A 15,517-nucleotide genomic window follows, 5' to 3' on the forward strand; every position below is an offset into this window, starting at 1 on the left:
TCTGTTTTACAAGCTAACTGTAATGTTTAGAGAATGGTGACACAGGTGACTCTGTTTTACAAGCTAACTGTAATGTTTAGAGAATGGTGACACAGGTGACGCTGTTTTACAAGCTAACTGTAATGTTTAGAGAATGGTGACACAGGTGACGCTGTTTTACAAGCTAACTGTAATGTTTAGAGAATGGTGACACAGGTGACTCTGTTTTACAAGCTAACTGTAATGTTTAGAGAATGGTGACACAGGTGACTCTGTTTTACAAGCTAACTGTAATGTTTAGAGAATGGTGACACAGGTGACTCTGTTTTACAAGCTAACTGTAATGTTTAGAGAATGGTGACACAGGTGACTCTGTTTTACAAGCTAACTGTAATGTTTAGAGAATGGTGACACAGGTGACGCTGTTTTACAAGCTAACTGTAATGTTTAGAGAATGGTGACACAGGTGACGCTGTTTTACAAGCTAACTGTAATGTTTAGAGAATGGTGACACAGGTGACTCTGTTTTACAAGCTAACTGTAATGTTTAGAGAATGGTGACACAGGTGACGCTGTTTTACAAGCTAACTGTAATGTTTAGAGAATGGTGACACAGGTGACTCTGTTTTACAAGCTAACTGTAATGTTTAGCCATGACTTTTAGCCTATTCATGGATAATGACTGCCGTCTGCCCTCAATGTGATTCCCACATGTTCGACTCACGTACCCGTTTGGATACGACGAAAGGAGAGAGACGACTGGACAGTGACAAAGACAACTTTGAGCGCGGGACAGAGGACAAATTTACGATAGAAGCTCCGAACCTGGGAAGGCTGAGGAAAATCACAATTGGCCACAACAACAGAGGTTCATCAGCTGGGTGGAATCTAGATAAGGTAGGCTACACACGCACGCACGCACGCACACACATGTGCTCTCTCTCTCTTGCTCGCTCTCTCTCTCTCTCTCTCTGACGGTGGTGTATATGTACCTGTCCAGGTGATAATCGATGACATGGGGAATAAAGAAGTGTATGAGTTCCCAGTCAATCGCTGGTTTGCGATGGATGAAGATGACGGCAAAATACAGAGAGATGTGTTGGTTGGATCGGGTCAACCTATGGGTGAGCAGCACATTCACATTCATGCCTCAACATACACAATCATTTAGAGCAGGTGTGTCCAAATTCTTTCCCATGAAGGGCCAAAACTCAATCTGGGTGGAGGGGGGAGGGCCAACAATAAACGTTGTGGAATTACATTAAAATGTATTGTGTTTTATAGAAAATTAACATTCTAAATATAAAATAACTTTTCAATATAATAATCTACTCTTTATCTGTTTGGTAATTGTAATAATTTGCAATTGGTTATATGTATATATTTAAAAAAACATCTGCATTTATGTGGAGCTTAAACATTTAATCAGTAAACACCCAGTTAAAAACAGTTGTATTTTCCACCTTTGTAATCAAGAGAGAAATTTGACTTAATTCACAACTTGAAAAATCCTCAAGGTACTTTGAAAATCAGCTTTATTGTCCATCTTTTGTAAACAATTTGCCATGACAATTTGCAGGGATGCAATCTCAGGAGTGAACACAGTATCCGCAGCCACATTCAGACACTGTTTCACAAAGTCACCACATGAAAAAGCTCGTCCACCCTTTGCAATCAGTGCAGATATCTGATAACTTGCCCGAGTTGCATTCTGGATAAAAAATCGGGGGGGCGGGGGGGGGGGACTTATTTTTTGTCCAAATCCGTGGCGGGCCCCAAATTGGTCAGCACTGATTTAGACACACAGTAGGCTAAGGTTTGTATTTTCATGTTTCTGCCCTCATAGGAGTTGTTTACAACATTCAAGTCATGACTGGGGATGTGAGAGGTGCCGGCACCGACGCTAACATCCACATCGTGATGCACGGCACCAAGGGTGAGAAGAACAGCGGCAAAATCTTCCTGGAGGGCGGCGCCTTCGAGCGCGCTCTCATCGACATCTTCAACATGGAGATCTGTGAGCTGATCAGCCCTCTCAGCCGGGTCACCATCGGCCACGACAACGGGGCCGTCGGCGCCGGATGGTACTGTGAAAAGGTACTGTACCCCTCTGTTCTAGGTTCTATAGGATGGTACTGTGAAAAGGTACTGTACCCCTCTGTTCTAGGTACTATAGGATGGTACTGTGAAAAGGTACTGTGCCGCTCTGTTCTAGGTTCTATAGGATGGTACTGTGAAAAGGTACTGTGCCGCTCTGTTCTAGGTTCTATAGGATGGTATTGTGAAAAGGTACTGTACCGCTCTGTTCTAGGTTCTATAGGATGGTACTGTGAAAATTTACTGTACCCCTCTGTTCTAGGTTCTATAGGATGGTACTGTGAAAAGGTACTGTACCCCTCTGTTCTAGGTTTTATAGGATGGTACTGTGATCTGTTCTAGGTTCTATAGGTCAGTGATTCTCAAACCCCCCCCCTTGCCCCCCTCCCCAACTTTAGTCCACATTAGGACCATGGAGCCCCATTTGATGAGATGTTCTCTCTTGAACCCAAATCTGAGAATATTTTTTATTGTCAGAATTTTGTCGAGAATTCCATGACTGTCTGTATAGGCAGAGAGATCATGACTGTCTGTCTGTATAGGCAGAGAGATCAGAGAGAAACTATGACTGTCTGTCTGTATAGACAGAGAGATCATGACTGTCTGTCTGTATAGGCAGAGAGATCATGACTGTCTGTCTGTATAGGCAGAGAGATCATGACTGTCTGTCTGTATAGGCAGAGAGATCATGACTGTCTGTCTGTATAGGCAGAGAGATCATGACTGTCTGTCTGTATAGGCAGAGAGATCATGACTGTCTGTCTGTATAGGCAGAGAGATCATGACTGTCTGTCTGTATAGGCAGAGAGATCATGACTGTCTGTCTGTATAGGCAGAGAGATCAGAGAGAAACTATGACTGTCTGTCTGTATAGACAGAGAGATCATGACTGTCTGTCTGTATAGGCAGAGAGATCAGAGAGAAACTATGACTGTCTGTCTGTATAGACAGAGAGATCATGACTGTCTGTCTGTATAGGCAGAGAGATCAGAGAGAAACTATGCCCAAAACAGTTTGAACAATTCTTCAATCTGCTGTGGACCCCCTCAAGTGGTCCTGCGCCTGGATCCCACATTGAGAACCACTCACGCAGCTGTCCTGAAAGTGACGTTCTTTACATTACGTGTGCATCTTCCTCCCCAGGTGACGGTGTATTGTGCATCTTCCTCCCCAGGTGACGGTGTATTGCGCGTTCACGGGCATCGAGCAGACGTTTCCGTGTGGGAAGTGGTTGGATGAGGATGAGGGTGACGGGCTGATCGAGCGGGAGCTGTACGAGATGGTTTCTCTCAGGCAGAGGAGACAGAAGAGTGGGTGCCCATTCTGTTCACACATCTGTATACAGCTGCAGCAAATCACACACATATACACAGTGGTGGCCTAAAGGTTAAGAGAAGCGAGCTTGTGACCGGAAGGTCGTCGGTTCAATCCCCGGGACGAGCAGGATAAATCTTGGTGGGGAAAGTGAAAAAGCAGCGCTTGCCCATCCCTCATTACCACCTCTGGGGTGCCCTTGAGCAAGGCCCTTAACCCCAACCGCTCCAGTGGAGCTGATCAGTGGCCAGCAGATCAGACTGGTCAGCTTCCAGGTGTGAATGTGAACAGGGCACTCCTGAAAAAGAGAGCATTGCTCTCAGTGAGACTCCCCCTGTATAAATAAAGGTAAAAAAAATCACAGGGAAATCATTTAAATTGGATTATATAGATTATATTTGTATCTGTAGTATATCAATGCAGGGAATCACTTTTAAACCCAGTCTTACCACACAATTAAACAAGCGCGAATTTGCAATAGCTGCGACCAGATATGCGATACATGTCAGTTACGAGTGTGACATCATCCACTCCATTCTGATGTCATCAACTCCACTGTGAAATGTGCCAATCTGCCAATCATCTACATGATGATTACAGAGTTGGTGCAATACATCACACCATGATATGTGAAGCACTTTGGGTGCCTTGAAAAGTGCTACATTATGAATCCAAATCCAATCAATATTAATTGAGCATATAAGAATGCTGCTTAATAGCTACATTTAAATGTCTTCTTCAGCAAGAGTAATAACGAGTCGACCAATTAGGTAGAGATTAAAAACTGAGAACAGAACACACATTTATAAGACATTAACAGAAGCAAATAGTTAAAATGGCTCAATATCAAATCCAGCCCATATCTTTCACCCCAGAATACCCGTGGTCTCTGTGGATCTGGACGTCCGATGTGAAGGGGGCAGGAACAGATGCCCAGGTGTTCCTGCAGATCTATGGAGAGAACGGCAAGTCGGATGAGATGAGACTGGAGAGCAACTCGGACAGTTTTGAGCAGGCTCAACTCGACAGATTCATGGTAAGCGTATGTGTCTTCAGTCGGTTAGCTTTCACATTTATATAACTTATATAACTCGCACGGTGAATAATACTTTCTCTTCAAATAAATATTTGTACATGCTGAGAAACTTTGCAAGTGTCATTTTGCATTTTGGGATTCACTGCAGATTGAAATGCCAGACATCGGGAAACTGCTGAAACTGCGTATCTGGCATGAGAAGAGAAGCCCATTCGCTGGCTGGCATTTAGCCAAGGTGAGAGCCATTTCTCTGTTTGATCTGTCAGTGTCAGCCTTTCATTCTGTTGTGGTAGCACTTCACCCATTGATACCTGATGCAGCATTTGTGTGTGTATCCCTTTAAGACCGCGGGATACGCACACAAATGAGGGATATACACGCAAATGCTGCATCAGGTATCAATGGGTTAAGGCACTGAATTACGAGTTGAATCTTACATCTGATCGAAAAGAAATATGGGTGGAAGTTTGCAATGGTAAGAAATGGTTCCACAGACAAATGTCAAGCCTTTTCTTAGTGGTCAACCACCACAGAAACCTAAGTGTTACGCCATATCTTTGGTGTGTCATAGAGAACACATCTGATAGCCTATCTTATATCCCCGTCGTCAAATCATGTTGATTATTAAAAATGATTAAATAGATTAAAGGATATCTCAGATCATCCTCTTCAACTGAAAATCTTTCTTGGCAAAACGTGCAGTCTCTGCCATTTGGGTAGCACGTCGCCAAGGTGCAGGCACATCTAGCTTTTAAAGGGGATGGGACAGGATACTCTGATTGGTTTAATATTGATGTTATGCCCAGAAAACACCTGTGAATAATTCAGGTACTTAAACCAGCCCATTAGCGCTGTGCGCTCGGCACAAGGAAGTATCTGGGGAGAATTTGTTCCATTAAAATAGGAAAATGGACCTTGGACACACCTCCTGTGCTACCACTCTGCGCTACCAGTGTCAAGATGGGGCCCCAAACTGATTTGAATAGTGTCCAAATTGGCCAAAATGGACATTGTTTCTGGACTGTGGATCAATCAGTCTCATGCTCTTTTGACAAAGGTAGATCATGTGAGCCACAGATAGAATCGATGTTTGATGATGGCTGACTTTCTCCAGCTCACTTTGCTGAAGACCCTGACAAGGGAGAAGTATTCCTTCGAATGCGGCCGTTGGCTGGACATCAACGAGGACGACAATGAGATCGTCAGAGAGATGCAAGCTACTGGAGCGAACATCGACGAGCCACTGCCCTGTAAGACACATGCATGCCTGGACACACACGCACGCACGCTCACACACACACACACACACACACACACACACACACACACACACACACACACACACACACACACACACACACACACACACACACACACACACACACACACACACACACACACCTATGATGATGAACTTGTATGTACGACCCACAGTAATTGACATGCAAACGACATGCTCAATGTTGTCGACTGCCTTGACGTTGTCGATTAACGCAGGATTGCTGACTCATGTCATGATCTTGCTGATGAGTCATGGGTGTTATGTAATAAACTGTCTTCTCTGCTCTCCTTCATCTCAGTGATAAAGTACCGCGTCACCATCTGCACCGGCAACGTCGGCGGCAGCGGCACCGATGCCAGCGTCTTCCTCAATATCATCGGCAACCTCGGCGACACCGGGGAGCGGCTCATGTTCATGAGCAAAAACAACGCTAACAAATTTGAAAAGGGCAATGTGAGCGCCTTCTTGACAAAAAGCACATAAATATATCAAATGTATAAAAGAACAAATACATGATGTTTTGGGGGAATGGGCTAACTCTTTCTTTTGGGTTTCCTCAGCATGATGAGTTCCTCATTGAGTGCGTGACCCTGGGCCAGGTGAACAGGGTCCGTGTGGGGCATGACGGCCGAGGCGGAGGCTGTGGTTGGTTCCTGGACAAGGTGATGGTCAGGGAAGAGGGACAACCAGAGACTATGGCCATTGTGTTCCCCTGCAACAGGCAAGACAATGTTCACACTAAACATCAATGAAACTAAATAGTCACTATGCCACTTGACTTTTACAGGGCTGTAAATGATCAGGTAACGAAATATAGGAAATGCAATCTAGACCTGTTGGTTTTGTTATCTATACAGTCTACAGTGTTTCCCCTAGAAAAATGTTCAGGCCTGGAGGGATTTCGAAATGTAACCCGACCGCAACGGTGGGGGCCCTCGCTGGCGACGCTAAACTTTTAGCTAACCTGTTCACATCTATGTTCGCAATGGCATCCCAAGTATCATCATACTATTATGGGATGTGATGCGAACAGTTGTATTATGGGATGTGCGTTTCCCAGGCAACGACACACGTTGACACGTTTTGGAACAGCGCTGCACGCTGGCACAATACTCCTAAAAGCAAAATGCTTATTGTTTTGAATGATTTGGCATCATCTATTACTGTCAACACCAGTATTGTTGTATTATAATAATATGCCATAAAGGTTTATTGAAATTTTGGGGGAAGCAGAACATTTTATTTTTTTATTTTTATGCATTTATTTTTGCCAAAAATAAAAGCTATTTTTTTCTGGCCTGGCAGGGGCACCGTTGGCCTGGCGGGGAATGGTAGGGGAAACACTGGCTAGTAGTTATGTATACATACGTGATTTCTCTAGTGTGTAGTCTATAGCTCAAAACCTTCACCAACAGCCGCAGAGGCTCCTGAGTAAGTTGAGCGTGCACGATGTCACTAGTTGTCCAGTGGCCTGTGTAAGTAGTTAGGCAGCAAGTAGTTAGGCAGCTGATGGAGCAGCTTCCCATTACAAATAGGGGCTAAATACACAGCAGTCAGCCAGCTCGCTCGTCTCCAGTAACCGGCGCCAAACCACAAGGCCGAGGTGCCATGTTACGTCTGGGAGAACGCACTTCCTGTTCCTGCCTCTGCTCTGCTTCGGGTTAAAGGGTTTGCTAACTTCATATAAAACAAAAAACTTGATTCCGTCATAACCCTAACCCAAGACTGTTTATCCTTTTACTTTTGCAACCACAACAACCTAATTTCTCCTCAGGGATTGTTCTACTCGTGGTTGGAACAGGATCTGTAAGCTGTCAGACTTATTATGGTCTGTCTCTTTAATAGCTAACATCCGTGCCTCTCCTACAAGCCACCAATACTGTCCCCACACAATAGCATAAGCGAGGGTGTGTAATATTTCTAATGGGGCTCGACTCAACAACACATCCTAGTTACAAGTGGGTGAAGTAAATTTAAGAAAGAAAGATCGGAAGCTGGAGCACAATTTGTAAACAGGAGGAATAACTTAGCAGCTTAGCTCACCTGTAGCTATTCCAGTTATACAGCTGGTGTGGTGCTGTGCTGAACCTCTTCAGAGAATACCTTCTGTCTTGAGTGCAGAGCCCTGTACTACGAAACTAGTTTAACAGATCCGCGATAAGTCCCTTTGATCTGGTTTGACTGAACAGGATCAAAGCTATCTAGTTAACTGATACTACGACGCTGGTTTTTTACTAGGTAAGTGGACCTGGGATCTGCCTGTGCACGCGCACGTTTTTCGCTCGTGCACAGGCGCGCGTCCACGCGAAAGAGGTGCGGTAGCCAATCACATTATGAACAGCTGAGTTGATCCACGCCCACACCCATTTCCACACCCATTTCCTCGTTCCATGAAAGCACAGTGCATGATCAGAGTTTTAGCGGATATTTAATGTATCCGCGATTTAATGTCAGAATGAAAATCCGCGTTGGATAGTCTGCTGAAGGGCTGTCTAAAGCAGCAGCTTGTATTCACATCAGTCATTTGATTTACTTCGATCAGCGATTTCTGTCTGATACAGCTGCATACATTGATACAGCAGCAACAAATGTAATCTCAGTCTATACATTTCCACAATCTGTAAGCCTATTTAGACCATAGATTTAGAAACGCATGCTCAATGAATAATGATCTCTATCACTCATGTGTGTGGTTGCACTGATCGAATCATTCATATATAAAATAGCCTAGTATAAAGCCTAATAGCCTACTATAAAAGAGAAAACTGCTGAACTGAATTGAGACGATGCGGATTTTCTGGCATGTAGGAGAATATCACCCTCACTCCATTTGAGGGTCCATTCATGATATGCGCCGCGTGATTAATAGTGATCATATTTCTCCACGCATCGTTGAGCTGTTAAGACATAAAGTGGTAAGTAGGCTTAATTTAATTATGTAGCCTACAGAGCCACAAATGTTTTTCTTGTTATATTCTCAGTTGACTGCAATCTATTTTTCATATGGCGATCTTATATGAACGGTGAGTGACTCCAGAGAGCCGATTATATGGGTCTGTCATGGATTTTGATCTTATCCTCTGAAGCTAACCTGGTCGCGACCAGGTTAGCTTTGCAGCGTCAGTTGCCATGGTGATTGAAAGTTAACTTGCTTTGTAGTACGGCTAAACCAGGTTTAAACTCAAACTTACTCGGATAAGGCATTAAACTAGCTTCGTAGTACAGGCTACAGGTATACAGCTGGTGTGGTGCTGAACCTCTTCAGAGAATACCTTCTGTCTTGAGTGGTCAAAGAGCACACGCCTTGCTTCCATGAAGCGTCCAGCTCCTCTTTCATCTCTTTCTCATCCCCAGCTGACACTGTATCAATAGACCCTTCTCACGGGGGCCATTTTGGGTCGAAAAGACAGGGTAAACACAGGTGCAAGCAACACACTAATGAGGGTTTCCAACTTCCATTGATTGGAATTTGGAAACCCTCATTAGTGTGTTGCTTGCACCTGTGTTTACCCTGCCAATTTGACACAAAATGGCCCCCGTGAGAAGGGTCTATTAGCTCATCTCCAAGCAGGAAATGACATCACACGCCAGGAATCATGGGAATTGGAGTACTTTTAGCTCCCAATGATCATAACACCAATAAATACAGTAATGGGCCTGGCTGCTATCATCTCTATTTACAAATCAGCTCCACAAAGAAGGATAGAAACGAAGTGGGGGGGGGGATAAGGGCAAAATGGACGCCAAAGTTTTGTCTTATTTTCATATCTATTTGTAGGAGTGTTCCTATCCTACTATGGTCATATTTAAAGGCATGAATGTAACTACCGTATGTTGTATGTGTCTTTCTGTAGGTGGTTGGACCGTAATGAGGACGATGGACAGATTGTCCGTGAGTTAGTTCCAGATGGAGACGGCCTGCGCCTCTTTAGTGGGTGTACAAAGAATGACACGAAAGACAAATAGATTAACCCAGAGGTTCTCAAATGTTTTTCAGCCAAGGACCCCTTACAAGATAGAAAATATACCGGGGACCCATTCTGATTTGTGATTTTGGGCTAAGCTTAATTGTTTCCACGGTAACGTGCTTGACTTTTAATTTGATAGGTTTGTTATTAGAATGTAATCCATGAACCATTTTAGATTTAAAGCATAAACTATTTTCGTTGAACTATGAAGATTTTGCAAAAAAAAAATTTTTTTTTTTATTACATTACATTTACATTACGTCATTTAGCAGACGCTTTTGTTTTGTCCAAAGCGACTTACAATATCACAATTTGTCAACAGTACAGAAAACCACTATGCAACACAATCAATGACAGCCAAGATATTTTGATAGACTAGCACCATGTAGGAAATAGTTTGAGAAGGAATAAGTAACATGTAGCATTTTTTTTTAATTAAAAAAAAAAGGGGGGGTTTTTTTTTACCTGAAAACTTTTCGCGGACCCCCTGGCAAAGTGCCACGGACCCCTGGGGGTCCGCGGACCCCCATTTGAGAACCACTGGATTAACCCATTGATACCTGATGCAGCATTTGCGTGTATAGCCCTCATTTGTGTGTGTATCCCTTTAAGACCGCGAACCGCGTCACGCGGTTCGCGGTCTTAAAGGGATACCCACACAAATGCTGCATCAGGTATCAATGGGTTAAGTAAAGCCAGGCAACATCATGTTTTTGATACTTTGATACGTGGCATTCACGTCATTTCACTCTACCTCAGACATCAGCTACCACATCACAATCAAGACAGGCAGTATCAACGGGGCCAGCTCCGACTCCAAGGTGTTCGTCAAGCTGTACGGGGAGAAGGGCGACACGAACAAGGCTCTGCTGGAAGTCTCAGACAACGACCTCAGGAACTACTTCGAGACGGGACGCACCGACATCTTTACCTTCGAAACCTTTGACATTGGACAGGTACAGTATGTAATGTAATGTAATGTAATGTAATGTAATGTAATGTAATGACAGGTACAGTATGTAATGTAATGTAATGTAATGTAATGTAATGTAATGTAATGACAGGTACAGTATGTAATGTAATGTAATGTAATGTAATGTAATGACAGGTACAGTATGTTCTTTAGAAGCACGTGACGCGGAGTTAGATCGTGATCGTGATCTTTTTTGCCCAATGGTTAAGACATTCATTGATGATTCCTGCATGATTCTGTTTGATCCATTCCTTGATGCTTGCAGATTAACCGTCTCCTGATTGGTCACACCAACGAGGGCCTGCGTGCCGGCTGGTTCCTGGACAGCGTGCAGATCTCGGTGCCCGTTCATGGGCAGCAGTACATGTTCCCAAGCCACCGCTGGCTCTGTAAAGATGAGGCGGACGGGAAAGTGGAGGTGGAGATCTATCCCAGTGAGACCCTGGACATTGAACAATGTAAATAACAACAGTAAATGTAAATAACAATGTAAATAACAACAGCGTAATAGTTACATTCAGAGTTTGACACTCTCAAATACAGTAACCGTACACAACACAGTATCACCAAATGTATCAATCCTTTGTTGTCCAGTAAGTGACCACAGCCCTCTTTCCTCTCCTCGGCTATCCTTCACAGTGATCAACTACGAAGTAACAGTGGTCACTGGGGACTTGCGCAATGGTGGCACTAATGCCAATGTCTTCTGTCAGATCTATGGAGAGGAGGGCAAAACGGAAGTTCTTGTTCTCAAGAGCCGCTCCAACAACTTTGAACGTGGGACCACTGAGATCTTCAAGGTCCGTCTTACATGTCAAAGTATTGTATTATGAATTAAGATTTGATTGATAATTTCTGTTGAAGAGATTGACAAGTGACGCTACTCTCTCATATACAAACCAAGATTGAAGCCCTGGATGTTGGCAAGATATTCAAGCTGCGCATCTACCATGACGGCAAGGGTATTGGAGATGGCTGGTTTCTGGAGACGGTGGAAATCAAGCGGCTGACCATGGCCATGGTGCAGGTTGAGGTGAAGAAGCAGGTTGAGGACACAAAGAAAGACAAGAAGAAGGATAAGAAGAAGAAGAAGAAGGAAGAAGAGGAGGAGGTAGAGTACATTGAGGAGCTGCGGGAGGTGGTGGAGACGGCCATGTTCCCCTGTAACCGCTGGCTGGCCCGGGACGAAGAGGATGGGGAGCTTGTGGTCGAGCTGCTGCCTGATGACACCGAAGACCTGGACAGTGAGTAGAGCATGATCACATGTTCACATGAATATAGTGACACTGTTATTTGTTATTAATGTTAATGCAACAGTTCACCCAAACATTTATAATTCTGTCAACATCTACTCACCCTCATGCCAGTTTGAAACACAGGTAAAGTTTGTCCATATAAAACAGACTTGAGAAAACCAGTCACAATTGACTACAGTTATACAGTACACCTGAAGTCAATGGCAACCCCTGTGTGTTATATAGACAACATTCACCTGCGTTTCAACTGGCATGAGGGGGAGTAGATGACAGAATTTTTTATTTTTGGGTGAACTGTTCCTTTAACATTAAGAATTAATTTTGTAATGGCAGATGCCATGATGTGCTGGATGAAAAGCTCACTAATGTAAACGCGTGCGTGTAAGAACTGGGTAAGAACCGTGTGACTGTGTGACTCACTAATGTAAACGTGTGCGTGTAAGAACCGTGTGACTGTGTGACTCACTAATGTAAACGCGTGCGTGTAAGAACTGTGTGACTGTGTGACTCACTAATGTAAACGTGTGCGTGTAAGAACTGTGTGACTGTGTGACTCACTAATGTAAACGCGTGCGTGTAAGAACTGTGTGACTGTGTGACTCACTAATGTAAACGTGTGCGTGTAAGAACTGTGTGACTGTGTGACTCACTAATGTAAACGCGTGCGTGTAAGAACTGTGTGACTGTGTGACTCACTAATGTAAACGTGTGCGTGTAAGAACCGTGTGACTGTGTGACTCACTAATGTAAACGTGTGCGTGTAAGAACTGTGTGACTGTGTGACTCACTAATGTAAACGTGTGCGTGTAAGAACTGGGTAAGAACTGTGTGACTGTGTGACTCACTAATGTAAACGTGTGCGTGTAAGAACTGGGTAAGAACTGTGTGACTGTGTGACTCACTAATGTAAACGCGTGCGTGTAAGAACTGGTTAAGAACTGTGTGACTGTGTGACTGTGTGACTCACTAACATGTGCGTGTAAGAACTGTGTGACTGTGTGACTGTGTGACTCACTAACATGTGCGTGTAAGAACTGTGTGACTGTGTGACTGTATGACTCACTAATGTAAACGTGTGCGTGTAAGAACTGTGTAAGAACTGTGTGACTGTGTGACTCACTAACATGTGCGTGTAAGAACTGTGTGACTGTGTGACTGTATGACTCACTAATGTAAACGTGTGCGTGTAAGAACTGTGTAAGAACTGTGTGACTGTGTGACTCACTAATGTAAACGCGTGCGTGTAAGAACTGTGTAAGAACTGTGTGACTCACTAATGTAAACGTGTGCGTGTAAGAACTGGGTAAGAACTGTGTAAGAACTGTGTGACTCACTAATGTAAACGCGTGCGTGTAAGAACTGGGTAAGAACTGTGTGACTGTGTGACTCACTAATGTAAACGCGTGCGTGTAAGAACTGTGTAAGAACTGTGTGACTGTGTGACTCACTAACATGTGCGTGTAAGAACTGTGTGACTGTGTGACTGTATGACTCACTAATGTAAACGTGTGCGTGTAAGAACTGGGTAAGAACTGTGTGACTGTGTGACTCACTAATGTAAACGTGTGCGTGTAAGAACTGTGTGACTGTATGACTCACTAATGTAAACGCGTGCGTGTAAGAACTGGGTAAGAACTGTGTGACTGTGTGACTCACTAATGTAAACGTGTGCGTGTAAGAACTGGGTAAGAACTGTGTGACTGTGTGACTCACTAATGTAAACGTGTGCGTGTAAGAACTGGGTAAGAACTGTGTGACTGTGTGACTCACTAATGTAAACGCGTGCGTGTAAGAACTGGGTAAGAACTGTGTGACTGTGTGACTCACTAATGTAAACGCGTGCGTGTAAGAACTGGGTAAGAACTGTGTGCTGTGGTTGTCTTACAGTGAACGAGTACGAGGTCCATGTGTTCACGGGCAGCATGTGGGGGGCCGGGACTGATTCCAATGTTTACATCAACATCTACGGTGAGACCGGTGACACTGGAGAGCGCCGGCTCAGGAAGTCCAACAACCTGAACAAATTTGAGAAAGACCAGGTGAGCTCACCTAATATGCTAATGAGGTGCTCATGGACTGCTAACCTGCTAAGACCTTTCTTGACCTTTGCTTGACCTTTATGTTCCTGTTTGTTCCTGTGTGGCTCAGGAGGACATCTTCAATGTCACAGCCGGGGAACTGGGGATTCTGAAGAAGCTCCGGATCCGACATGACAACAGCCAGTGCGGTGCTGGCTGGTTTCTGGACCGGGTGGAGATTGTAGACAATAAAGATGACACAACGTAAGTCAGATTGTGTTGTTACATTGGATACAGTGATCCATCAATGCTTTCATTTAGAATAGTAGAAATCTCGCGCGCTCGTTTCCTAGGGTGGAGACTCTGGAGACGATGTGCCATGGGCGCACTTTTTGTTTTTGTTTTGTCTCGTTCTCCACATGCTGCCTGGCCTGCTCACCAAAACTTTACTCTGTGCTCAGCTCCATTAGAGTAACGTTATGGATATGATTAAAGATAAGATACTAATAAAGTTTAACTGACATGATGCAGTGATATTGTCGCACCAAGCACAGACACACGGACAGACTTTTAAAAGGGAGCCATTGCCCGAAATGAGAGAAAAGCTTTCTATTACAGTAAATAGTTTTGGGGTTTTTAAAGGAGAATTCCTGTTTTTTTACACCCCATACCTTATTTCCAGCTTAAAATATGATGTTTTACTCACCCAAATTACTTTGGTGTCACTCTGATCCCCCTAGAAGATATTCAGATCCGAGTAGTCCTGGAACTGGCCAAAACGGGCGTAAACGGGACATACATTGTTCACACTGTAAATAACGTATTTTCTGTCACGGTTCATTATGGTTGTTATATAATTATGAGAACATGAATTAGCTATGTAACGAACCAACGTGCTGCCGACAGCCTGCTCTGTTTGCTGTCTGAGTGTCCGTCACATAGATAACACCTCCTGCTTTATCTCCGCTGCTGTTTGTAATCAATATATGGCCTTATTCCATACGAGCAGCAATTGAATTGAATCATCCATAATCTTGAAATCAGATATATGCTAAGCTAGGCTGCTAAGCTACACAGCACAACAGAGCGACATCACTGATGATGTCATGGGATTCTAGATGTTGATTGTGTTCGATTACTGGTGACATCACAATGTCTATGACATCAGTGATGGCATCACAATGTCTATGACATCACTGATGTCACTGATGATGTCATAGGATTGTTGATGTTGATTGTGTTCGTGTGGGTGGGAATTTCTTCATTTTAGGGGCAAGGCCATTTGGCCTTCGGCGGTCACAGTTTCTTTTAGGGCACAAGGCCACATACCAGGGCAGAAAGGCCATTAAAATGAGCCAATTACACATCTTTTGCATAAGGCAGCTATTAAACTGAGTGAGGCCTGTGACGCTTAAAGCAACTGACAGTAGCATGCTGGTAGTTAGGGCACTGCCAAAGTGGCCCTTATCGATCTCAGGGCATCATGGCCAGTGGGAGGGGCAATGGAGGCCCCATGGCCTGTTTAATTCCCACCCCGGTGTCTATGACATCACTGATGATGTCATAGGACTGTGGATTGAGTGCTGATGTCACA

At 44.0% G+C, this 15,517-nt stretch overlaps 1 protein-coding gene across 1 annotated transcript in view; it reads left to right on the forward strand.

Annotated features, from left to right (window-relative positions):
* loxhd1a (lipoxygenase homology PLAT domains 1a) overlaps window positions 1–15,517 on the forward strand; it is a gene marked incomplete at both ends in the record, with an annotated part of 59,058 nt that overhangs the window by 13,032 nt on the left and 30,509 nt on the right. The window contains 16 exons of the mRNA XM_083657919.1: window positions 728–876; window positions 980–1,103; window positions 1,826–2,076; window positions 3,251–3,386; window positions 4,266–4,426; window positions 4,575–4,661; window positions 5,541–5,676; window positions 6,007–6,161; window positions 6,269–6,429; window positions 9,563–9,639; window positions 10,436–10,632; window positions 10,915–11,107; window positions 11,289–11,449; window positions 11,554–11,893; window positions 13,793–13,944; window positions 14,054–14,187. Coding sequence (XP_083514045.1) covers window positions 728–876; window positions 980–1,103; window positions 1,826–2,076; window positions 3,251–3,386; window positions 4,266–4,426; window positions 4,575–4,661; window positions 5,541–5,676; window positions 6,007–6,161; window positions 6,269–6,429; window positions 9,563–9,639; window positions 10,436–10,632; window positions 10,915–11,107; window positions 11,289–11,449; window positions 11,554–11,893; window positions 13,793–13,944; window positions 14,054–14,187 — 2,614 coding nt within the window. The remainder of the gene's footprint in view (window positions 1–727; window positions 877–979; window positions 1,104–1,825; window positions 2,077–3,250; window positions 3,387–4,265; window positions 4,427–4,574; window positions 4,662–5,540; window positions 5,677–6,006; window positions 6,162–6,268; window positions 6,430–9,562; window positions 9,640–10,435; window positions 10,633–10,914; window positions 11,108–11,288; window positions 11,450–11,553; window positions 11,894–13,792; window positions 13,945–14,053; window positions 14,188–15,517) is intronic.

The sequence above is a fragment of the Poromitra crassiceps genome (assembly GCF_964638095.1).
Source record: "Poromitra crassiceps genome assembly, chromosome: 21".
Taxonomy (NCBI): Eukaryota; Metazoa; Chordata; class Actinopteri; order Beryciformes; family Melamphaidae; genus Poromitra; species Poromitra crassiceps.